This window comes from Monodelphis domestica, chromosome 1, assembly GCF_027887165.1.
Source record: "Monodelphis domestica isolate mMonDom1 chromosome 1, mMonDom1.pri, whole genome shotgun sequence".
Classification (NCBI taxonomy): Eukaryota; Metazoa; Chordata; class Mammalia; order Didelphimorphia; family Didelphidae; genus Monodelphis; species Monodelphis domestica.
Genome location: NC_077227.1, coordinates 229,028,294 through 229,053,067, shown reverse-complemented (window position 1 = coordinate 229,053,067; position 24,774 = coordinate 229,028,294). Strand labels below are relative to the sequence as shown.

The 24,774-nt window shown below is 39.6% G+C and overlaps 1 protein-coding gene across 8 annotated transcripts in view; it reads right to left on the bottom strand.

The window, feature by feature from the left end:
- The window catches only part of TTC7B (tetratricopeptide repeat domain 7B), a 353,505-nt gene extending 329,149 nt beyond the window's left edge, over nt 1-24,356 (bottom strand). For 2 of the 8 annotated variants that reach the window (XM_056810528.1, XM_056810526.1), the window contains exon 1: nt 24,078-24,356. In XM_056810528.1, the coding sequence (XP_056666506.1) occupies nt 24,078-24,198 (121 nt within the window). In that variant the 5' untranslated portion in view covers nt 24,199-24,356. The remainder of the gene's footprint in view (nt 1-24,077) is intronic. The other 6 variants (XM_056810527.1, XM_007472597.2, XM_056810529.1 and 3 more) reach the window with 4 other exon arrangements.
- Between the last annotated feature and the right edge of the window lie 418 nt (nt 24,357-24,774).

Here is a 24,774-nt window from a genome sequence, read left to right as displayed (position 1 = left end):
ATTGATCCAACAGAAAAAATTATGAAACCCAATTCTCTCCTCTCAACTTAGCAGTAGAGGCTTATATAAATGGAATACTATCAATTTGTTAATCAGATTTACTGAACTGTTTTTTGACATTACAAGGGGAAGTTCAACAAGGGAGGAGAAGATATTGGAAAATTACTTATGATAATAAAAAAGAGATTAAGAAAATATTTTAGGACTTCCAGATAAGATAGCAAGAAAAGGTAGTAATAGAGAAGTCCAGCTGTCCTAAAGATGAAAATGGCCCCAGAAAAAAACAATGATAAATCAGAAAACACTCAGAAGTAAGTTACTATTACATTCAATCCATAACTGAACAAAAAAATACAAGAGGGCAAACAAAGGCTTGTAGGTTGATTCAGGGAGTCAGTGTCAGCTCATTTAAATTCAGAAGTAAGGAAGGAGATACAGAGTGTGTTCCCACATGTGGACCTAAAGTCAGCACTCTGAATAGGGGCTTCAGGCATAGTAAGCCAATGCAAACTCCAGGAATAAGTCCCTGGTGCCAGATTCTGGTCCCAACTTATCAGAAAAGAAGGAAGAGTAACTGAGAAGGAAGGTAGGGTTCCCCAGCCCTCTGCACTACTTCACTGGGAGTCAATAGCAAGAGACAAGACTTCAGACTCACTGTCTGGACACTAGCAGCAAACAGTCTATGCAAGAGGCCTGAGACCAATATGATCCCCAATGTCCTTCTGAGGTCTGTTGGGGCTAAAACTAAAAAGAACAGGAGTAAACAGACCCTTTCCACATATGATAAATAAGTCTCTAAAATCAAGAGAGAATATTCACCTATTAATGTAAAAAATGGATTTGAACTCTGGACTTCAATCCCCACAAGCCCTTGCTCCACTTCCCCAAAATGCTTTGTAATCTCACTGAATTCTCAAGTGGGCCGAGAAGGAGAAGGGATTTAACCTGATTGCAAAGGCTTTTGTGGTCTTTTGGACTTCCGTTTTGGAGCAGACACAGCTCTTCCATGATGTGAGATTATATTGTCTAGGCCTCTCTGGTCTAGGCACGTGTTTCTTATCCTGTATTTTCTTTAATCCTTAATCTTTAATAAACCTCATAAAAATATATCTTTAATAAACCTCATAAAAATATAATACTCCTTACAGAGAGAAACTAATTTCTACCTGCCTCAGTCTCCCCTAATTTTTAATCGTTACATTAAGGAGAAATACTAAAGGCTTTTCCAATAAGATTAAGGTTTTGTAAAACAATGTTCATTGTTTAGTACCTATTATTTGATCTCTCCATGGAAATACTAGCTATTGAAATAAGATTTTAAAAAGAACAAGATAAGAGGCAAAGGAGAAACAAAGTTATCATTTTGCAGATGATACTGGGCCTAGAGAACCTTAGAGCACCAACTAAAAATTAAAAGAAACAATCAAATTGCAGCACATAAAAGAAATAAAAAACCACTGTCTTTTTTGTACCAACAAGATCCATCAAAGAGTAAGGGAGAAAGGGAAGGAGGGAGGGAGAGAGGAAGGGATTGCATTCAGAATAATCACAGAACTTATAAAATATTTAGGAATCCACTTACCAAGACACATATAAGAATTAGAATAATATAAGTACAAAATACCCTTTACAGAAATAAAGACAATAATTGAAAAATAAATTGTTCATGGCTGGGCCATGCTAATATCATTTTTTTAAAAAAAACTACCTAAATTCATCTACCACCACAACATTATACTAATCAAACTACTAAAGAATCACTTCATAAAATTAGATAAAATAATAAAATTTATCTGAAGGAACAAGGGGTCAAGAATCTGAAAGGAAAATATGGTGGGAAAAAAAAAAGATCTCACAGTACCAGATATTGAACTATATTACAAGGCAGTAATCATCAAAATAATTTGATACTGCTTAAAAACATTTTTAAGTTGCTCAATGGAACAGATTAGATAATAAGAATGAGAAGGAATTGAGCATCGCAGCACAAAATTCAATCAACCTGAGGACACCAAATACTAGAGTATAATAATTCATTATTTGACAAAAACTGCTCAGAAAGGTGGAAAGCAGTCTGGGAAAAAAACTAAGCTTCAAACAAATTCTCATAATACAAAAAAACTAAAAAACTCCAAATGGATATGACCCAGATATAAAAGTTCATACCATAATTAAATTAGAGAAGAATAGGAGATACTTTCTAGTGACAGGGGAAGTGTTCTTGACCAAAAAGGGGGCATATTAACAAGAGATAAAACAGAAAATTTGGATTATGTAAATTCAAGATTTTATAAAAACAAAAGCACTGTGATTAGAATTAGAAGGAAAAAGTGTTGACTCTGAAAAAATATTTTCAGCAAATTTCTCTCATAAAAATCTACTATCTAGGGCAGTGATGGCACTGTGGCACGTGTGCCAAAGGGCCTGGGATGGAACTCTTCCCCTCCCCCTCCACATGTGCCTGAAGACATCCCTCACTTCCCCCACCCCTCTGCCCAGCAGCCAATGGAAGCACTTCCTCCCTCCAGTCTGCAGTAAGGTGCAGGAAGTGGGGGCAGGAGGCTCACATGCTTCATGAGGGTGGGGCACAGACAGCAGCCTGTTCATAACTATTTTGCTTGAATACTTATGAGGAAGAGCTTTTATAGGAGTAGAGTGGGGAGAATGATACAAAAAAGGAATTAAAGAACATTAATGTTCAGTTTACAAAAAACAGGAGCATAAATAAATTTAGAAAAAGGGCATAAATAGGCAGGGAAATGATACTATTAGCATGCTAAATCAAATATATAAAATTATATATCAATATAATTTGATATCTATTATATGAATGTTAAATGTTGTATATATAAATGTGCATATTATATATGTAATTTAAATTAATATATTAATATAGCTAACTTATTTGAATATTTAATTTGTGTAGATGAAATAAAAATTACTATATCAATATTATAATATAGATCATGTTTTATATTTCATTTGTATTTTATATGTTATATGATAAAATATTAATATTTATCTTATTCATCTCTTTAAAGCTATATGAATAGATTTGTTTCATTCAATCTTTGAACACTGAAATGTTTATACGTGCTGATTTTTTTCTAGTTCGTGTTTTTAAATTTTTTTCAAAAATGACATATTTGTAGTGTTTTAAAGTCTGCTAAGCACTTTAAATCTATTACCTCACTTGAATCTCACAACAACCCCTGAAATAAAAACTGGAAGTATAATCCCTACTTTATATAGTTTCAAAGAAATTAAGGGATTTGCCAGTATTGAGTCACAACTAATGTTTTGGAGATCGGATCTGAATTCAGGTCTTCCTGACTCCCAGATCAACTCTCTCTCTCCACTATGTTAGGCCAGGAAGGACTATGCCCTTTCCACACAGTAAGGAAATTGTTAATATATATTTGTTGCACTGCAGTGAAAGTTTTACTAATGGGTAAAAGTTTGAAGCAGCCCAGTGCTCATCTATAAAAAGAACTTAATATCTCTTTGATGAGTCAACTAGAGGGCTACTGAAAAAAAGTATTAAACAACAATCTTCCAGAACACTCACAGTAGGGGAGTCAAAGTAGTAGGGTCAAAGAACAACAGTGTGATATAGTAGGAAAAATACTGGATTAGAAATCAAAGGACCTGGGTTTGAATCCTGATTTAACTTACTTCTTGTGTGATATTAGACAAGTTTATATCTCTGTGCTTTCTTCAATTGTAAATTCTTAAGTGTGGTCTGCAGGTACCATTTTTTATAACACTAGCACATTATCTGCCTACTCAAATACTGTTCCCTTTTCTATTTACCTTATTTATAATGAGGATTTCAACAGAAACAACTTTTCAAAACAGATAAATGCAGAAGCTGGTATGAGAATCTAGCTGTTTTCTATTACACTGGACATTAAAGAGATTTGCATAAAAATCATGTTAGCATGCAATGGGATTTCTTGTTATTTTAAATCACCAAATATATTTAAATTGTATTAGTTTTCATTTCTAATAAAACTAATATCAATAGACAGAATCCAAATAAAGAAAAGCTCTTTCAGATCCTGAGACCAAAAAGATAAAAAACCAATTATACTAGAAACTATCCTTTCCAGGTATATAAATCCTGGGGTTCTGGGTCTGAGAAACACCAGAAAGAGAAACAGTGTCAATTCTGTCCTATATGAATGTGAGAATAGTCACCCCAGCCACATCCCACCACTAAAAGTATAAAGTAGTGAGGGGTGGGGTCCTGCTTTGGACAAACATTTCATAATTTTTTGTCTGGACAAAGCAATGAAAAGCAGGAAGGAGTGGTCCACTTTACATTCAATCTGTTTATTCTTATACCAATTGTTCAAATCAAAGGGTCTAGTTCAAGGTACTCTGTGTGTGTCTGTGAAGGAATACAGTATAAGACACCAATCTTATTCCTCAACTTTTCACCTTTATAGGACTGTCAACTAAAATTCTGAAACAGCCTGAGAATCCAATGTCATTGTTATACTACCATAAGATATGAAGTAGTAAAAACGTCCTTTTTATTCAAAGAATAATAGGATTTGGAGTTAGAAAAGGTTCTAAATATCTAGTCCAAAACCCTCATTTTACGGAATTGGAAACTGAGGACCAAAAAAGTCATGTGACTTGCCCAAGGTCACATAGGAAATAAAAAGCAGAGCTGGGATTTGAACTAGATTCTCTAATTTCAAACTGAAGGTTCTTTCTACTAAACCAGGAAATGGAACTCCAGGAAAGGACACCAACCAGACTCAAACCTAATTCGGTTATTCTCTTCTTTTATTTTATTATCTACTTCTAAATACCAGTACTCACAAAGTTATTTAGGTGTACCCCATTTTATTTTAGCCAGCCTCTCTCTCTAATCTGGTATGGCTACCCTGTGACTCCCCGAGAGATACAAGTTGGTTTTTTTTACAAAAGTAAACAAAAAGAAGGTGAAATAAAACAAACTTCTCAAGATAAGCAAATTGTAACAGTACAAGTTATGAAGCTCAGAAATCCTATCCTCAAAAAATTTCTCACCTGGAAGCTCATAACTTCCACCACTGAGAACACACTGGCCATTCTTTTCCTACCCTCACACTGATCATCCAGCTCCAGACAGGCTTCTCTTCCTTTTCAAAAGCAGGTAACTTCGGGGCCCCTCCCTCAAACTTCTGATAATAAGCTATATAATCAAATAAATCAGATGTGCCATCTTTTACCTACTCTGCTAGTAACAAGTCTTAACTGTGACTGTGGCAACACAGGCACCAAAACAAGATGATATAGATGGAAAAATACTAATTTAACATCAGAAGACTCAGGGTCAAATTTTTATTTAAAAATGATCTACCTGTGTGATCTTGAACAAGTCACTTCCTTTCTGTGGCCTCAGGCTCCTCCTCTACAAAATGAGTACAGATTATTTGTCTCTTTCAGTTCTAAATACTTATCAAAACAAGAGCCAAAACATTTAGAAGTAAAGTACAGGACAAGAGGGAAAACAGAATAGTATAATAACTGTATAAGTAAAAAAAAAAAAAGGTTGTGACCACAAAAACAGAGGGCCATATAGAAGTGAAAAGGGCCAGCAAGAACTCTGCTTTAAGTGAAAGCCAAGAGCAGTAACAATGAAATCAGTTGGCTAAATGGACCTGAAGCAGCAGCAATATCCCAAGAGGAAGCCAAGTTAAAACAAAGAACACTATCAAGTCCAGGGCAACCGGGTCAAGGCAAACTCAAGGCTGGTTTGGTAATGGGTGAACAACAGGATGCTGAGTTAGACACTGAGAATTTTAATTTACCCCCACTAGCTGAACAGCAGAAACTCGGGTTTTTAATCTGGTCCTATGCTGCTAGGCCCTGCTCCCTCAGCTTTCCCAGACCCCCTAGAAGTGTCTAGAGTGTTATTTCCCTCATTAGATTCATAGCAACCATTGACTGGGTGGGGGGAGGGGAGGGAAGGAAGGAGGAGGAGCCATGATTCATCTCCCCTAGTCAGGGAAACTTTTTAATAACATAACATATGCACAGAAACATATGGTCAGGGCCCACACTCACACCCACCAACAAAGGACAAGTCATTTTTTCAGAGGGTACTCTTTAGTTCTTTGGGAGAAAATGCCATCAGAAAACAACAAGAAATCATTTTGAATTCCAGAAACCCTGAAAGCCAAAATTCTCAAGTCCATAAGGCTCTGGAGCAGCCTGACCTGACCTCACAGGCCTCCCCTCACCTGGGACCAAACTACAAGTCCCTGAGCTCCTTACTTCAATAAACTGAATATTCTTTGGGGTTAGGTCTGCTTTATCCATTTACTAAGGCCTAACAAGGTTGTACAGAGTAAAACAGCAGCACTATGATGATGAGTATAGCTGCTATGCTATACTATATTATATTATGCTACGCTCTGCTGTGCTGTGCTATTATACTATTGCACCTTTCTTCAACAGACTTTCTCGAGTTTCCTTGTCTTTCACCGTAAGTCAACAACCCATAGCCCTGTAACTTCATTTGTGTCATGAATCACAGACTCTGGGGCAGGAAGGGCCCTCAGGGGCCACAAGGTCTCTCTAACCCCTCCAGGCCTGGGAGGGAGGCCTTTTTCAGTGTTCCAGTTCTAACTGGCAGATTGTTTTGGCTAACATCAAGCCAAACCTGTCTCTTTGAAACTTCCACTCACTGCTCTGACAGTAATTCTACCCCAAGGGATGAAGCAGAACAAATCTAATCTCTCTTACAAATGACAGGTCCTCAATTACTTCAAGACAATTAACATTTTCCCAAACCTGTCTTTGTATTCGGACTTCCATATGTCCCTATATTACTGATCATAATTCCAGCTCTTAGCATAGTAGCTGGCACATAGTAGGCGCTTATTAAGTATGTAATGATCCATTGATTAATGTCCAATGAAAGAGGCAGCAATTACATTTAATTAACATTAAAAGCCTATTATAGGGAACTGATGTGTGAATTAGGAGACCCAGGTTTTTGCCCCAAATCTCCCTAATCTGCTTCATAACCTTGGCTGATCCAATTTGTTAATCTCTCTTGGCCTCTGGTTCCTCATTTGTAAAAGGAAGGGGCTGTCCTAGCTAATCTCTAAGACCTTTTCTAATTCTACAATTCTGAGTATGATTCTAAAATGGTCATTAGTCTTCAGTTGCTATCATCCCCCCAACTTGCTCATCTCTACTGCCACAACTCTGGTAATAACAATAATCATTCATTCAACAAGCATGTAGTGAAATTTAGTAGGTATAAGATCCTGTGTTAGGGGGAAGAGGGAACAAAGGAGAAAGATACAAGAATGAGCAAGACACATTTCCTAACCTAAAGAAGTTTACAGTCTAGTACAGGATCTTAAAATAATTTGTCCTTCCGTGGGTATAATGTTTTCACTGAACCTTTAAAGTCCTCCCTTCTCTCTGCCAATCCAAATCTATCACATCTTTTGGGATCCCATTCAAAACCAGTTCTTCCTAGATTTCTCTAATTAAACCCATTCTGACCTTCTGACATTACTATATTCCTGTGCACCCTCAGGATTTGTGCATGCCACTCTATTATTTTCCATCTGTGATATATTTGTCTTTCTAATTAGAAAGCAGTAAGTTATATATGATAGCTAGAATGTATATTAGTGCTTTAAGGCTTGCAAAGATCTTTATAAATTCTAATTTTATTCACACAACCATCTTGATAGGTAGGTGCTTTTATTGTCTTCATTTTACAGATGGTGGAACTGAGGCAGAAAGATATTAATTAACTTGCCCAGGGTTACACAGCCAGTATTGGCTGGATTTGACTTGGTTTTCCTGACTCCAGGGCCAGGAGCTGCCACAGTAAACTCTGAAAAGGAAAGGGTTGTGGGGGCCTTGTTTGTTTGTTTGTTTTTTTATACATATTACTGCTTCCAGTACACTAAACATTTAAAGAACATTTATAAATACACAGAAAATTCTATCAAAAGCTGTTACTCATCTCAAACTCTCATGAGAGATAGTGATAATAATGATTCAATAGTAATTTTGCTATTTATTTTTTAAAACCTTTACCTTCTGTCTCAGAATCAATATTAGATATTAGATTCAAAGCAGAAAAGTGTTAAAACTAGGCAAATGGGGTTCAGTGACTCACCCAAGTTCACACAGCTAGGACTTGCCTGAGGCCAGATCTGAATCCCCAACCTGCTGTCCCAGGCCCAACTCTCTATGCACTGAACCACCTAGCTGCCCCTTTATTAGTGTTTTACAATTTACATTTTCTTCTTAATCTAGGCATTCTAGCCAAAGTAGAAAATTTGGGGTTAGAAAGCATGGAAAATACACCAGAAAAATGGTTTGCTTTGTGAGATAAAACCTTCAAATATTATCATCTCTATTTTGGTGATGAATAAACAAACTCAGAAAAGTTAATGACTTGTCCAGGGTCATATAGCTAATAAATGTTGAAGCCCAAGGCCAGTGGGCTTTCCACGCTGCTAAACAGTACAGAAAACAGATTCCAAAAGCTGAATAAACTTGTGCAGAAATCAATCCAGGACAAATCCAGGCCTAAAGCCCTAGTGTTCAGATTACTATACTCTCCTAGCTATTAACTACTCCCTAACCCCAGGCTACTCCTAAGGACTCAAAACTTGGTTGGTTCCACCCAACCTGGGACACCCTCCCAGGCCCTCATTCCACCTCCTCACATCCCAGAACTAAGTAACAATCCAGAGATGCCTAAGGCAGTTTCTTCAAGGACACTTCTTTCCTCTGCTTGATTTTCTGTGGTTAGTGGCTGACCCATTTGTTTTGTACAAAGGCCATCTAACCCTTTTTGCCAAGGGAAGCTCACTTTTTCATCTGTCACAGTTGGAGTTGGTTTCTAAACAAATCAGCAAACACCTTCCCAGAAATGGAAAATACCCTGGCTCCTTAGAAGGGAAATGCTTGCCTCTAAATAAGAGCAACAGGCCATATGCTCCAATAGCCTGCCAAACATGAGGTCACCCAGAGTGGCTTGAGGCCTCCCACATGAACTTATTCTAAATCAGAGGAGCCAACATCATTTCCAAAGGACCAAATGAAACTGCTGGCTAGATATCAGGGACACGAGGCGCTACCGCTAGTCAATGAGGTAACAATACATAGTTGGCCTGAAATTACTTTTGCATACCACCTGATTGAGGACTAAGAATGAAATGGCACAGTCGAATTGGATTGCAACTGTTCAATTCAGGTCAATGAGCATTTACTGAACCACTTTGATGGGCCCAACACAAAGCTATACATGACAAGAGACACACGGACTTCCAGGAGGCCCAATTCTTTAACTTTAATGAGCTTATGATTGCACTGAGGAGACATGTGCACAAAGAACAGTAAACAAAAAATTATAAAAGCTAATATAGGACAGAACCTACCATTTAAAAAGTCTCCTCTTTTAGCATAATAGGCAAGTGACTGGATTTTCAAAGGCCATCCCATTAAAGCAAAAGCTCTACCAATCTTTTCTCAAACTATAATGGCTTCAAAATTGGGGTTGTAGTAGATGGACTGAAGAAGCAGCATGGGATAGTGGGAAAAGAACACTAAACTCAGTTAAAAAAGAAAAAAAGAGGTCTCGGTTCCAGGCTCCATCACTTACAACCTATGAGATAATTAACAAATCATTTAACTCCCTCATCTAAGGCAAAATAATAGATTACCATCTATCTTACAGAGTTATTGGGAGGAAAGCAGAAGGAATAAAAAGGTGACTCAGATATAGGAAAAACAAGCTTGGTTTTAGACACGTATGGGCATATCTTGTTTTACTGAATTTCTTTTTATTGCTCTTTGCAGATCTTGCATTGTTTTTGGCTTTGTTGTTGTTGTTTTTTTTTAACAAATCCAAGGTTTGGGTCACCCCTGCATCAAGCAAGTCTACTAGCACCATTTTTCAAGGAAAAGAGGAAGAGTCAATTAATGGAGCAAAATTAATTGTTGTTTTATTTTACGAAATTGCCACAGCCACCCCAACCTTCAGCAACCACCACCCTCATCAGTCAGCAGCTACCAACACAGTGGCAAGACCTTGCACCAGCAAAAAGATTACAACTGCAAGCTCAAATGGCAGTTAACTTTTTTTTTTTTTGCAATAAAGTAGTTTTAATTAAGGTATATATTTTTTTTAAATATAATACTATTATACACCGAAAATACTAAAGTATAAACTTAATTTGTATATGTTCTAACACATAGGCACAAAAAATTCATGTGACTCAATTTACTGTGATATTCACTTTATTGTAGTGTTCTGGAACCAAACACACAATATCTCCAAGGTATCTCTGTAGAGTTTGAGGTGCTAATGGAAACTTTACACAGCTATATAAATTATCATTGTTCTTATTCATCTTTCTTATCTCTTTTTTTAGAGTCTATATAAAATTGGTCCTAGAACAATTAATCATCCTATTAGTATTCTCTTATATTTAATTTCTGCAGACTGACACATAATCAGATAAAATAACCACTCTTTGCAACTGAATAAAAAAAGTACTGCAATGCAAGCTCGGTTTCTGTTATTATTCTATCATCGTTGTTGCAGGACAAGCCTAGTTAAATTCAGATAATCATTACCAAAGAGGATTGGCCACCAGGTAATGATTTTTTTTTCAGACACAGCAATTCATTAAGAGAAATATTATCAGCAAAGATGGTAAAGGAAATATTAGTAAGGATGAAATTCTTAAAAGATGACTAAGTGCCAAATGAGTGATACAGTCATTAAGAGTGATAAGAGGTCAGAAGATTAAACAGGCTACAACAGAGGGAACAATCTAGGAAATCTTCATAAGGATATGGGCCTTGAAAGATGGTAAAACTGGATGAGGAAATAAAGTATTTATTGCCATGAACTAAAAATCATTCAACCCAACAAACAATTATTAAGCAAATATTTTGTCTAAGACACTTTACTAAACACAGAGGATACAATAATAGCTAAGACAGACCTGGGATCTTGGAACAAAGAAGTAGACATAATCAAATAAAGCATGTCCAAGGGAAAACAAAAAGCCCATCCTAAGGCAAGTCAAGAGTTAATGGAGCAGTGGAAAGCAAATTAGAAAGCCAGATCACACCTAAATCTTTTGCTCCAATATTTCCAAAGATACTGCTATCTGACTAGCTAGATACTGCTAACTGACAAGATCCTTCCCAAAGAATAATCAATAACACTAAACCACCTAAACTAACCTAACCTCCTTCTGACAGATCCTGACTGATTCCTTCCTAAATCTTCCCAGAAGCTGGTCTTGCCTCCTACCTCAAGCCTAAGTTTTGAAATTTAAATTACACACCCATTAAAGAAACTAATCACATTTATCCATTAAGCTATGGGTTCCACTAATATTGAAATTCCCTCTAAATTATTCTGAAGGGCAGATAAATGGCTCAGTGAACAGAGAGCCAGACTTGGAAACTGGAAGTCATGAATTCAAATGTGACCTCAGATATTTCCTAGCTGTGTGACCCTGGGCTAGTCAACTTAATCCAGTTTGCCTAGCTCTCAATGCTTAAGACTTACTGATTCTGACAGACAGTAAGGGTTTAAAAAATAAAAGTAATCCCGAGAAGGGGTTCAGGCTTTGCCAAAACATCAGAGGGATCACAAGAAGGATCACAAAACCCCAGATCCAAATGGAACCATCAACCACTATTTAATAGTAAGTCAATTTACTGAAACATGGCATAAAAAGCATCCTTTCTAATCTGGTCTCACACTTTCTCTTTCTAAGATCACATTGTAAGAAGAGCAAAGTACAAAGACTTAAGAGAGTCTGTAGTATTATAGAAGATAGATTTACATCCTGTGGCTCCAAAGGAGAGAAGGAAAAACAGTGGGTAGGAATTACAGGGTAGTAGATTTCATCTCATTACAAAGAAGAATTTGAGAATAAAAATTTCCCAAAGTGAAAATGGTTACCTTAAGAGGCTATTCTTACTTGCTCATTTTATTCTGGAGAAGATCCTGATTACCAGGTGCCTTTCCCTTCTCATAGAAATATGGAGATTCAGAAATAATAATATAATGTCTTTTGCTCCCTTCAAAAGGAAAAATGACACCAGCTACCAGAATATTCCCACCTAACAATTCAGATGTATTTTTTAAAAATAATCTTTGCTCCTAAAGGAATTCTTTGTTTCATACTTTTGAGTTACAACTTCTTCCAACAGATCATAATTAAAATATCTCAAAATCAGATTTAAATCAGAGCAATGAAATCCCTTAAAGGAAACTTTATCACTGTAGAGTCTAAATGCTTTAAGTAAATTCAATACTCCTAGACAAAGATCTCAAGTCTCTGGCAACTAAACATGACTACACAGATTAAAGATTTTGAAAGGGAAGAAACCTGCATCTGAGTCAGAAAAGAGTCTTGTACTCTTTGTTAAGGTTAGCCTGGTCTTCTATTATACTATCCATTTCTGTAATTCAATTACCAAAGACTCAGACAAAAAAAAAAGGTTCAGGTTTTTAACCACAATATCAAGTCTTCCCCAGTCCTCTTTCTCCAACCAGGTTGACACCCATCTAAGGACTCTGATTACAAACCCAAGATTAAACAAAGAAATAGAAGCCCAGAGAGGGAAGAGGAAAAAAAAAACTTTCTGATCTTTATACTAAAATATGTGAAAATATTAGTCCTTTTGAGTACCAACAGTTTCACAGCCTGCCCATTTCACACATAAGTCCCTTTTCTACAGGCTGCCAGGGCAAGGGCATAAGGAGTCAAAGAGTACAAGACAAAGAGCCTGAAAGAAGGACCGAGGAACTAAATGTGGCCACCACAAACTGGAGTCCTTAACAGAGCATCTCCTTAGTGAAGGAGATGGCATAGCACCTTAGCCTCTGAGGTCTAATCTCTAGATCATATCCTTACATTTATAAATAATGGAAAATAAATCATAACATCTACTAGTAAAAACTACTCTTTAGTCCTGAAACCTCAATTCCCTCATTGTGTTTGTCTACTATTCACAGCTCAACTATTACAGAAAGTCATCAGTCTTTTATCATGCCACCTAATACTGAATTCTACTTTTGCCTGCTCCCCAAGAAGATTCCTTCCTATTGTCTCTTCTCTCTCCAATCCATCCATCATGGTTACCACAGCAATCAACTCAAATTAAGGCACTTCCTCACTCTAAAACTTTCAATGGCTCCCTACTGAATGTCAGTCAGTAAATAAACATTAAGTAATTTCTATGTGCCAATTTATTTTATTAACCAATAAGAATGCAAAGAACAATAAAAGGCAATCTCTGCTCTCAAAGAGCTCCCCATCTAATGAGGGAGACAACATGTAAATATATATAAAAAAGCAATACAGATTGGTATATACAGCTACAGAATTAATATTTGAAGAATGACTTGTGAATATCCACCTCCAGAGAAAGAACTGATAAAAAGAAACAAAAAAGATATAATTTATATATACATATCTTTTTGTTGGGTGATACTTTCTGTGGTGAGAGGAGAAGAAGGAGGCTTGAAATACCTAGGAATCTTTTTTTTTTTTTTAGAAAAAAAGAAAAATGTAATTATCAAAATATTATCTTAAAAATTCATGGACCCCCAGATTAAGCATTCTTGCCTGATTAATGTGACTTAATTGATTTAAAAACTTTTTTTGCACAGGACAGGATCAAGGATAGAATCCTTAAAAATTTTTTTAATTAAAAAAATTTTTTTTAATAAATTGGAGGGCAGCTAGGTAGCAGTGGCCTGGGTTCAATTTGGCCTCAGATACTCCCTGTGTGACCTTGGACAAGTCATTTAACCCTGACTGACTAGCCTTTGAGGTTCCTCTGTCTTGGAATTAATACTAAGACAGAAGGTAAAAGTTTTTTTTAAAAAAAGAGAATAAATTAGAAATAATCAAAAAGAAAGTACAAGCATTAAGAGGGATCAAGAAATATTTGACACAGTAAAAATGCCCATAATCAAAAGATGGAAAATACCATGCAAGGAACAGCAATGAGACCAGTGTTACTAGATCATAGAGTGCATGTATATTAAAAAAAAAAAAAACTTCTAGTAATTTTCTGGAAGACCCTATACAATTTACCTTTCCCATGATGGATTTTTCCTTTTAGCACTCTTTATTCATGTCAAATCAGACTATTAAGATCATAGGCTTAAGATTATATAGTCTACACCAGTGATGGCAAACCTTTTGGAGACAGAGTGCTGGGTCCCTCCCCCTCTCCCCAAACCAAGTGCCAGGCTCCACCCACCAGACTGAGTGCCAGGCATGCCCAGCCCCACCTCACCCCCTGCCCCACACAGGAGAGGGAGAAAGTGCTCCCAACTGGGCTACTGGGCAGAGGGGTGGGTGATGTGAAAAAATATTGTCAGGTGTGGTGGAGAGGGATAGGGGAGTAGCTCCACCTGAGTCCCTGTGCCTTTCTAGTAACAAACTGGGGGGAAGAAAAGGGGAGAAGGCAGCCACATCCCCACAGAGAGTGTTCTGTATGCCCTCTCTAGCACCTGTGCCATAGGTTCACCATCACTAGTCTATACATCCTCATTTTACAAATGAGAAAATGGAAGTCCAGGAAGAGAGAATGGCTTTCTTCCTCCTGTGTCACAGACATTCGTTTTTATTCATATATCCCAAAAAGGGGAATATTGAGAAAGGACCCCTAAAAGCCTTTATTGTAGCAAGTTACTGAAAACAAAGTGTAAGTGTATCTATCAATAAGTATTTATCAAGCACTTAATATATGCCACTATACCAAGAGACAGAAATACAAAGAAAAAGTAATGCTGCTCTGACTCAAAGAGCTAACATTCACATGGGAAAGATATATATATGTGTGTACATGTATATATACATATATGCATCTATACAGTTATCATTCTTACATGGTTGGGGTTAAGGGTGTGGTGCCCCCATGATCTGTAAAATCCAAGTAAAAATTTTTGGCTCTCCCTTCATACCATAGAAGTAGTCTGAAATTGTTCTTTTTCTTTTATCTAGTGTTTACAATCCTTTATTGTAAATTTGGGGTAAAATATGCATGTCTGAGCTTCTAAACTTTTCCTGTGTTATCTACTGGATTTCATGTGTCATCTGCAGCTTCTGCAAAACTCCCCCAAAATTCCATTTAATTTCCTCTGCAACCTACACTATATCAAAACCACGATGAGAAAAGTCATAATGTAGAAGGAACAACTTTGTGTGTATGTATCTCTACAGAATTACTTACATATACATGTGTGCATATATATATGTATATATATATGTATATTATGGCTATTTGTAGTATATTTATACACATATGGAAATACACACACACATATATATATAATATACATATATAAAAGGTATATATAGTGGATGAAGAGGAGGGGACAAAGACTAGGAAACTAAAACCAAGGATTCTAAGAGGAAAATGGAGAACAATTTGGCCATGAGTGCAAAGGCACTCAGTGAGATTGGGGGCAGAGCCTCACTTAAGAAGAATGACAAGTAAGATGGGATAACTGAACCACAGACTGACTACAGGGCAGACAGTAACAGGCAAGATGACGGCTGACAAGAAGGGGTCAGGTTGGGGAGCACTTTGGGATCTGGGAGCCACAGCAATTTACTAGATTGGGGGGGGGGGGGCTCGTAATCAGAGCTGTGCTTTAGGAAAATCACTTTAGCAGCTGTGTGGAGAATGGACAGAAGTGAGGAGAAACTTGAGGCAGGGCAACTCCAATAATCTAGCTGAAAGGTGAAGAAGGCCTCCACCAGGGTGTGTGGAGTGGCTGAGAACCTGGGAGAAGGCCAATGCCCTCCACAGTATTAAGGAAGTTGAAAGGAGGGTAGGATCAGGAGGAGGAAAAGAGAAATCAGGGTGTCACCAAAGTTTTAGTGCAGTTTTAAGGCTTAATAGGTTACACCTGCACTAAAACTTTCAGGACACTCTGTATAATAAGTTTTCTTTTGGACATACTGAATTTGGGGTGCCTACAGAACATGCAGTTCAAAATATCCAATAGGCAGCTGGTAATACAGAACTGTAGCTTAAGGAAAAAATATTAGATCTGAGAATCTTCTGCAGAGTGATGATAATTGAACCCATGGGTGCTACAATCCACACACTGAACCCTTATAGATGTTGAATCCTGAACTTAGTGGAAAATAAGACCTAAAAATTATTACCCTCTCAATTCCAACTAGCTTGGCACAGTAGAAGGAGCACTGGCTCTGAAATCAGAGAACCTGTTAGAATCCCAATGATTATTATTGTGGGCCCCAGAAGAAGTCACACTCCTTGGGTCACATATAAAAAATGAAAGGATGGGCTAGATGGCCTCCGAGGGACCCTCCATCTCCAGAGCTATGATCTGAGGCCTGGGAAGTCCTTAGAGAACCTATTCAGGGAGCAGCTTCCCCTGTTTTGCCCCCTTAGCCAAGACTCTGGGGGCTTTGTCAGATGAGAGGGGATAGACTTGACAAAACCTAAGCTTTAAATTTATGGCTCTTTAATCTCCTCCTACCCAATTTCTTTTTCTTTTAGTACTATCTGTATCTCCAATTTGCATTTAGTACATTATACTATATCATACTCATTTGTATAAATGTTCACTCTCTGAGGGCAAATACTATAATCTTTGTGCTCTCTTCATAGGTTTATTTTATATTCAAAGAATTAAAATATGATTGAATTTTACCCAGTGATTCATACCTTACCTGTTATATACATTACGGCCTGTTCACATCAACCAAATGCCTCTCTATTGCCTTCTGAATGATAATCATTTTTAATTCTTTAGAGACTAATGTTCGGTGATTAAAAACCATACAATATTGGTTTCTGGAACATTAAATACTAAAAAAAGATGTGCCTTGAATTCTATGGGAAGTTTAGGGTTATTAAAGGAGTTTCACAATCTTCCGAAGGTAAAAAGCCTGGTCTCCTGTTTCATTTTGGATCCAATTCATTGGTCATTTGTATTGCCTGATCGAAATTTACACACCGATGAATAGCTCTCCAGGTTGTCCATTCATCCTCAGGTTATAATCTTGCAATAAGCATTCTTAATTTGTTTGCTTTTTTTCCTGTGTAGATAACTAGGTCTAACCCTTTTGAGTAGTTCAGATTTTGAAGAATTGGAATACAGGACGGTATCAAGAAAGTACTGAATGAAAAAATAAAGACTGGTAAAGCTCCAAGAGTGAAAAGTAAGAGAGAGAGAACCTGAGGGATTCTCTGGTCAGGAGAAACTGAGGAAGGCCTCTTGCATGTCAAATGAAGCTCCTAGAGTAAATAAATCTATAGAAGGATGTGGAAAAGAATTAAACAGGAAAGGCAAGCATGGAAAGGTTCAATCTGCATCATTAGAGAGACCATATAAATCTGTAAAATCACAAGTGCATAAGTTCCTGATCAAGGACTCACAAATTACCAGAGAAATAAAAATAAGCAAATCAATTTAGTTCTAACGTCTCCATGACACATATTAAAGGAAAGAATTTAGTTTCTATTTAAAAATAAGAAAAATCCTAAAATAAGAACTTGTGAAACTATCAACTTCTATATTCCTGGAGTCCTTGGACAAGAAAGAAAAAGTGATGGTAATCTTGGGGACAAGCAGGAGGAGGGTCAGGGGGAACTACTTACTAGAAGGGAATGAGGATCCCTGACTCATACAAATTGAGGATAGAGTTGAACCCATACCAAGAGACTCTCTAGAATTATACTCTTTTCATCCTATCCCCATTTCTCTGGCAAAAAGAACAGTCTACTTGCAAGTCAACAGATCTGGGTTTTAGTGTCACCTATCATCCAGCTAGGGCAGCTAGTACAGCGTATCCACTGAATGCCAAGCCTGGAGCCAGGAAGACTCATCTTCATGAGTTCAAATCTAGCCTCGGACATTTACTAGCTGTGTGACCCTGGGCAAGTCACTTAACCCTCTTTGCCACAGTTACCTCATCTATAAAATCAGTTGGAGAAAAAAATGGCAAACCATTATATTATCTTTACAAAAACAAAAAACAAAAAAACAAGAAAACAAATGGGGTCAGGAAAAGCAAGGCATAACTTAAAAAAGACTTAACTGAAACTATTCAGCTAATCTGTTATGCAGGCCATCTGATCTTTCTGGGCCTCAGTTTTCTTTTTTATAAAAACATGCTGGAATAAATTATCAAGCTCTTTTAGACCTAACACAGAGAGCCATACCAGGAGCCAAGGTTTAAATATCAGGCCTAATGTTTAAGCAATCATTAGGACAACCTTCCTCCTCTCCAAAATGAGAATAATGAAAATTGTATAATGTACACAAAGGGCTGTTGTGAAGCAATTTGAAAACTTCAAATTACTCTCTAAATGTAGTATTGTTAATACTCTTCAACAATCCCAGAGGTTGGTGGCAACTCTCATCAGCAATACAGAATGAGCCAAAGCACCAGCAACAGGAACATGTCCCACTAACAAGTAATCTCATGGCCCCATCTTTGGCAAGCATGCCTTAAGGCTGCCAATCCCTGCTCTAGTCAATTAACCTTGAGTGCTTTGTCCACTCTTTAATTTGCCTCATTCCACATTTGCTACAATTTACCGTTAGTCTTCATATAATAACTTCTTTGAAAAAACCAAGCTGGGGAATGGGAAATTAAAAAGGTCAATGAAGCAGCAAGGGAGCAAAGAGCTACCAGTTGTCTATTCCCGGCCTCCACTTTTCAGCATGTTAACTGTCCTTTTCTGTACCTATCTAAATCTTGACAAAACTAGTCAAAACAACTGCTCTCAAATATAGTGAAGATCGAGTAAAGTATTCCGATAGCCTAAGAAGATCATTGAAGATACACTTATTAAGAATTAATAGTGGCATAGACTAAGCAAAGCAATCCATTCCCACTTGAAGCAGTTACAAATGTTGTTCTGAGAGGGTCCTTTATGTATTAACAGCACCTTAAATGCAATACTATTAATTCATTTAAAGCAATTATTAAATTAGCCAACTTTAAATCCCTTTACCTTATACTTTTAAGTTGCAAATGGTTGGAATTTAAAAGACTGTTTCAAGCAGTAAATAGGCTCTTAGTTTGATGTCTGGTTCACCCTTAGTGTTCTAAAAGTATACTTACTGATAAGATTGGAAAGAATTACAGCAAAATGAGTCGTGGGTGCTTTTACCTCATAATCTCCCGCTCCTACCCTAGCTTCTCTCTAAGAATAGCTTTCATTTAATTGTTGGGAATGGGGTGGTTTGTTTCTTTGTCTTTTTTTTTTTAATCTTACTAAACAATCTCTTTGATCTTTCCTTTGATCTGGTACCATCAAAGTAAAGCCTTACCAGGCAGTCTGCGAGACAGACAGACAGACAGACACAGACACACACAGACACACAGACACACACACACACACACACACACACACACACAGACACACACACACACACACACACACACACACACACACACACACACACACCTAATAGAACTTCCTTCTCCCTATCAGCCTTGGTGCTGCAGGCTACAATCACAGTTAAAATGGAAATCCACAGAAAGCTTTGCCTTAGAGTTATATTTAACTTTCTCTCCATTCTTTAGACCTTAATTGGATTCCTTAATAAAGGAGTCAAATGATCAGTGGCAAACCCCTAATATTAAAAAAGTCCCCTATAAAGGGAGTCAGAAGAAGCAGGATCCCAACCCAGCTAGGATACATTATTAAATATACAAACTCCTGCAAAATACTTAAACATCTCAGGACTAACTAGGTTCCCCATCTGGAAAATGGGAATAATAATTCTTGTAGTAGCTACTTCTCCCAGAGTTGCTATGAGGGAAGGGTAAAATTTAAAATACTGTGGAAATGTGAATCATTATTACGGTATGATTCAATAAGTAGTCTGGTATCTTCTTTGTATTCTGACTTCAAGTTTAACACTTATCTAACACTGTGTATTAGGCTTTCAGCCAAAAGTTCTTGGTTCAAATTCTGATGATGCTAAAGTTGCTTGAGTTCTCTAGACCTCAGGAACACTATCTATAAAATGGGAAGGGTGGTTCTAAGGATCTCCAAGGTCCCTTGGACAATACTATGCTCCTTTTCCCTAAGATGAAGAAAGAACATCCAGAATGATGCCAGCAGGAAAAAGAGAAGGCAAAAGGGCTGGTGAACCCACAACAAAGATGGTCAGCCCTTGAATGATAGGTGGCTGCCTGAAGCTTCTAAGCCCAATAACTATCATTTGCAGTGAAAAAACTATGGACCAGGAGTCAGAAGAACTAAGAGCTACTCCTGGCCCTTCCACTTGACTACCTTTATGATCTTGAGCAAGTCATGATAAGTCTGAGTTTCCTCACCAGTAAAACAGATTTAATACCTGTCTGACCTACCTAAAGGGATTGCTCAATGAAATCATAAATGTGAAAGTGCTCTGAAAACTATACAATACTATAGAAAGTTAGTATTAGGAGATGCATAGGTAAGTAAGCCACATACAAACACAAAATGAACAATTTCCTTTCAAACCAATGTACCTGGCTGCCAATTTCATCTCTACTCAAATCATAGTTAAGAGAGTATGGACACACAAACCCCAAAAATGGCCTCACACAGCAGCACAAGTGAGTGGATTAAAACCAGGGTCCTGGTCAATGAAATTTACCACAAAAAATTAACTATACAGTAAAAAATAGAGCACTGACATTGGACTTTATTTTTTAAAAAAAGCTAAAGCACATTCCAGAAGGCATCATTTAAGAGTTGTCTACCAATCTGAAGCCTAAAAAGTAATGGCTGGATCTGTCCTCTCCTAAAAGATACTGTCATGTGCTAGCCAAAAATAATTCTGATTTGGTAAGTAGCAAAATTGATAGAGCACCAGGCCTGGAGTCTGGAGATCCTGGGTTCAAATCTGATGTCAGATATTTCCTAGTTGTGTGACCCTTGCCAAGTCACTTAACCCCAATTGCCTAGGACTTACCGCTCCTTTGCCTTGGAATCAATACTTAGTATCAATTCTAAGACAGAAGGTAAGGACTTCAAAAAGTAAAATAAAATCATTCTGATTTGGAGATATTAGCAATACTTGTTTCCTAAGTAAATATGACCATGTAGACCTTTGCTCTGGAACTGGGTTGTCGATCCAGTACTGGTTCCACAGGGTACAAGTACAAATTCAACTAACTTTTAAATAAATCACTAACACCAGCCATCTAATACACACTACACCTGTCATTCTAAAATCTGACTCCCTCCTAAGTGTCACATACTAAGCTCAATCTTTATGCAAACACACTGCATATGCTCTATATAACCTGTCTATACGGTTGCATGGTGTCTCACCCACGGGACTGACTTTTGACTCTCTTTGTACCTCCAGCACTTAGCACAATACCTAAAACATAGTGGGCCCTTAATACACCCTTACAGATGCTCAGTTTCTAAAAGGCACCTAAGTGGCTCAGATTATATTAGTTGCCCTGAGGCTCTCTGTCCATTTTTGTCCCTCTGTGGCCTCAATACACTCTACATCCTGACTCCCTGAACTTCCCACATACAAACACTGTGATGTCTCATAGATAGCCCCTACCCATGTCATCGAAGCACCATCCCCTCCCAAGCACACGTCTTTTTTCTGTGACCTTCAGAAACAGTCTGACCACTCCATACATCTACTGTAATTCCCTGTAATCCTCAGAGACATTCCCTGACTCCCAGTGAGTGACCCAGACTCCGAGCACACAGCTAGGACTCCCAGTGACCCGCCCCCACAAATACAACCCTAGTTCTCTCTAATGTTGTCCTAGGCACGGGTTCTAATTTAGCCACTCTCCCCATGCATGCTCTCTCCTCAATGTGTGTGTATGTACACAGGTATCTATAGATATAGATATGTTTATGTACACACATACACACATACTCTGACTCCCTGTAATCTACCACCATGCAAACACCCTAACTCCCTGGGATTTTCCACACACATACTCTGGCCGTGTGTATACAATCCTGACTTGCTCTGCCCCTTATATAAAAGTCCTGATCCCTGTAATTATCACTTATATGTCCTGGCTCCCTAACACACTCTAACCCAGACATACAAATCCATACACACTGCCCATGACCTTTATAGCTGGGGCCTGAGTGTGAGTGACTCCATCCCCAGCCCATGCACTGGGCCTCCCAGAAACCTTCCTGCACCTACACCCTGACTTCCCACTGACCTTCTTTTCCTATACACCCTGACCTCCCAGTAACTTTGATGAGCACTCAAAGCTAACTGACCCCTGCACACGCCTCTAGAATCCCTAAAGAGACAGCATCCATTCTGAGGAGGCTCAAGACATCAATTCTCAGTGAAACAAGGGTACAAAATGTGTGGATAACCTGGTCTCCCATGCAAACCTCCACCAGTGACCTCCATGCACAATCACTGTATTCACACACCCTTACTTCTTATGTTACCCATGCAAAGCACTATGAATGCCGTACACCTGCTTCCTTGTGCCCTATAAACAAAACTTCCATACACACAGCGGGACACACATACAGGTACCATGAATCCACCATGCACAAGCCTAGATTCCCAGTGATCCCCATGCACATAGTCTATTTCCAAGTGTCACTCACTCACACACACACAAACTGGAGTTGGAAGAGACTCAACATATCACCTCCTCCAACCCAACCAGGATTACCCTCTACAATATTCCTCAACAAGTAGACAGATGTTGATAAGACTCACCAGCTCCTGGGTAAACTCATTCCACTCTTGGTTAAATTTCATTATTGCAAAGTTTTTTTTCAGGTCTCAAACCTCGATCTACAAAGGCTGTCTTGTCTATCCATTCAGTGCTCCTAGTTCTGCCCTCTGGGGCCCAGCAGAACAAGTTTAATTGCTCTTGTCCATAAGAGCCTTTCGGACCCTGGAAGTCCGCTATCCCATCCCTCTCCCATCCAATGCACCCTTAATCCTCTCTTCTTCAGGCTAACACCCAAACTTCCTTCAGGGGCTCCTCATCTGGCATAGCCTCTCATTCCTTTACCAACCTGCTTACACATCCATGGTAACAGCTTACCTCTACCAAAATATTGTACCCAAAACCAATACAAAAGACTCCCTAGGACACCCAAATACCACTTCCTGCTGGGATGCGATTATCACAGACACCCTTTGGCCTCTTCTTGCATACATTCTCTGACTTCCTGGGAGTGACTCCCAAGTACACTGCCTCGGACCCTCAGGTATACTCCTGGTCTCCTTGCGACTTCTACACTGCACATACTCCATCTTCCCAAGCGACCCCCACCCCCACCCATGCATGCTCCCTGCCTCCCCGTGGCCACCCCTTCCACACACAGCCTTGTTTCCCTGCGTGACCTTCGAATGTAGAAAGCTGTCTCCCTATGGGACACGCTATGCACACACTCGTGACCCCTTGCCATGCACACAGCCCCGTCTCCCGGTGTGGCCTCTCATTTACACGCTCCCGGTCTCCCGGTATGACCCCGCTGTGGCCACTCCCCGTCTCCCCATCTCCCTCCAGGCACACACTCCCGGGCTCCCCCCGAGTAACTTCCCCAAATGCGCTCCCTTTTCTCCTGGTGCCCCCCAAGTCCACAGTCCTGACTCTGTGACCTCACCATGCATATACGCTCCCTGTCTCCCAGACTCTATGACCTCCCGACGAATACACTCCCCGTGTGTCCCCCTCCATGCACACACTCCATGTGACTCCCCCCCATGCACACTTCCCATCCCCCCATGCAAACACTCCAGTGACCTCTCCAGGCACACACTTCTATGACCCGCCCCAGCATAACTCTCCCTACCCCCATGCACAATCCTTCTCTCTCTGGGAATCCCCCTCTCCCTGAACCCACTCCCTACGACCCTCTCATGCACACATTTCTGTGACCCTCCATGCATACACTACTGGTCCCCTCCCCTCTCCGATTGCCCCCACCCCCAACACCCCTCCCGCTCTCCAGCCTCCGGCGCGGCTGGGCCCAGCCCGGCCTGGGCTGAGGGGCCTCCCCACCCGGCCCGGCCGGCCCCGGCCCCCAGCCCGCAGCCGCACCGTTGGCGATGAGCTTGGCCGACAGCTGCTTGCAGAGCTCGGGGATCCGCTCCCACTGGCACTCGGAGCGGCAGCGCTCGATCTCCGTCTCGAGTCGCGAGCCCGCCTTCTTGGTCGCCATCTCGGGCGTCGGGCCTCGGGCCCCGGGCTCCCCGGCCCCGGCCCCGCAGGCCCAGACGCCACCGCCACCGCCGCCGCGGGCTCCCGGCTCCCGCTCCCGGCACCCGGCTCCGCCGCGTAACGGGAGCGGAGCGGAGCGCAGGGGGCGGGGGACGGGCGGGGAGAGTGGCGGCCGCGGCGGCGGCGGCCCGGACAGCGGCCCCTGCCGGCCAGGGGCGGAAGAGCAGCGCGGCCGAGACTCCCGCGGAGAGCCTAGGGGGAAGAAGGAGGTCAGAGGTCACGAGACTGAGACACACACCCTCCACGCCCTGGCGCTCAGGAAGGAGGGGGAAGGGAAGGGAAGAGGTAGAGGGAGGTCAAGGTGGTGAGGCTGTCCACAGAGCAGTCACAGTAGTAAGCCCTCCACAATTGACTGACCTGGGGTCCACAGGTCATGAGTAGTGCATGAACTTGGGTTGGGTTTAGTTGTTTTGGTTTGTTCAGAGTTTTTTTTTTATTTTTAATATCAAATTTTAAAATATTTTAATAATTGTATTTAAATAAAATTGATTTCCTTTGATTTCCTCTATTTTAATTT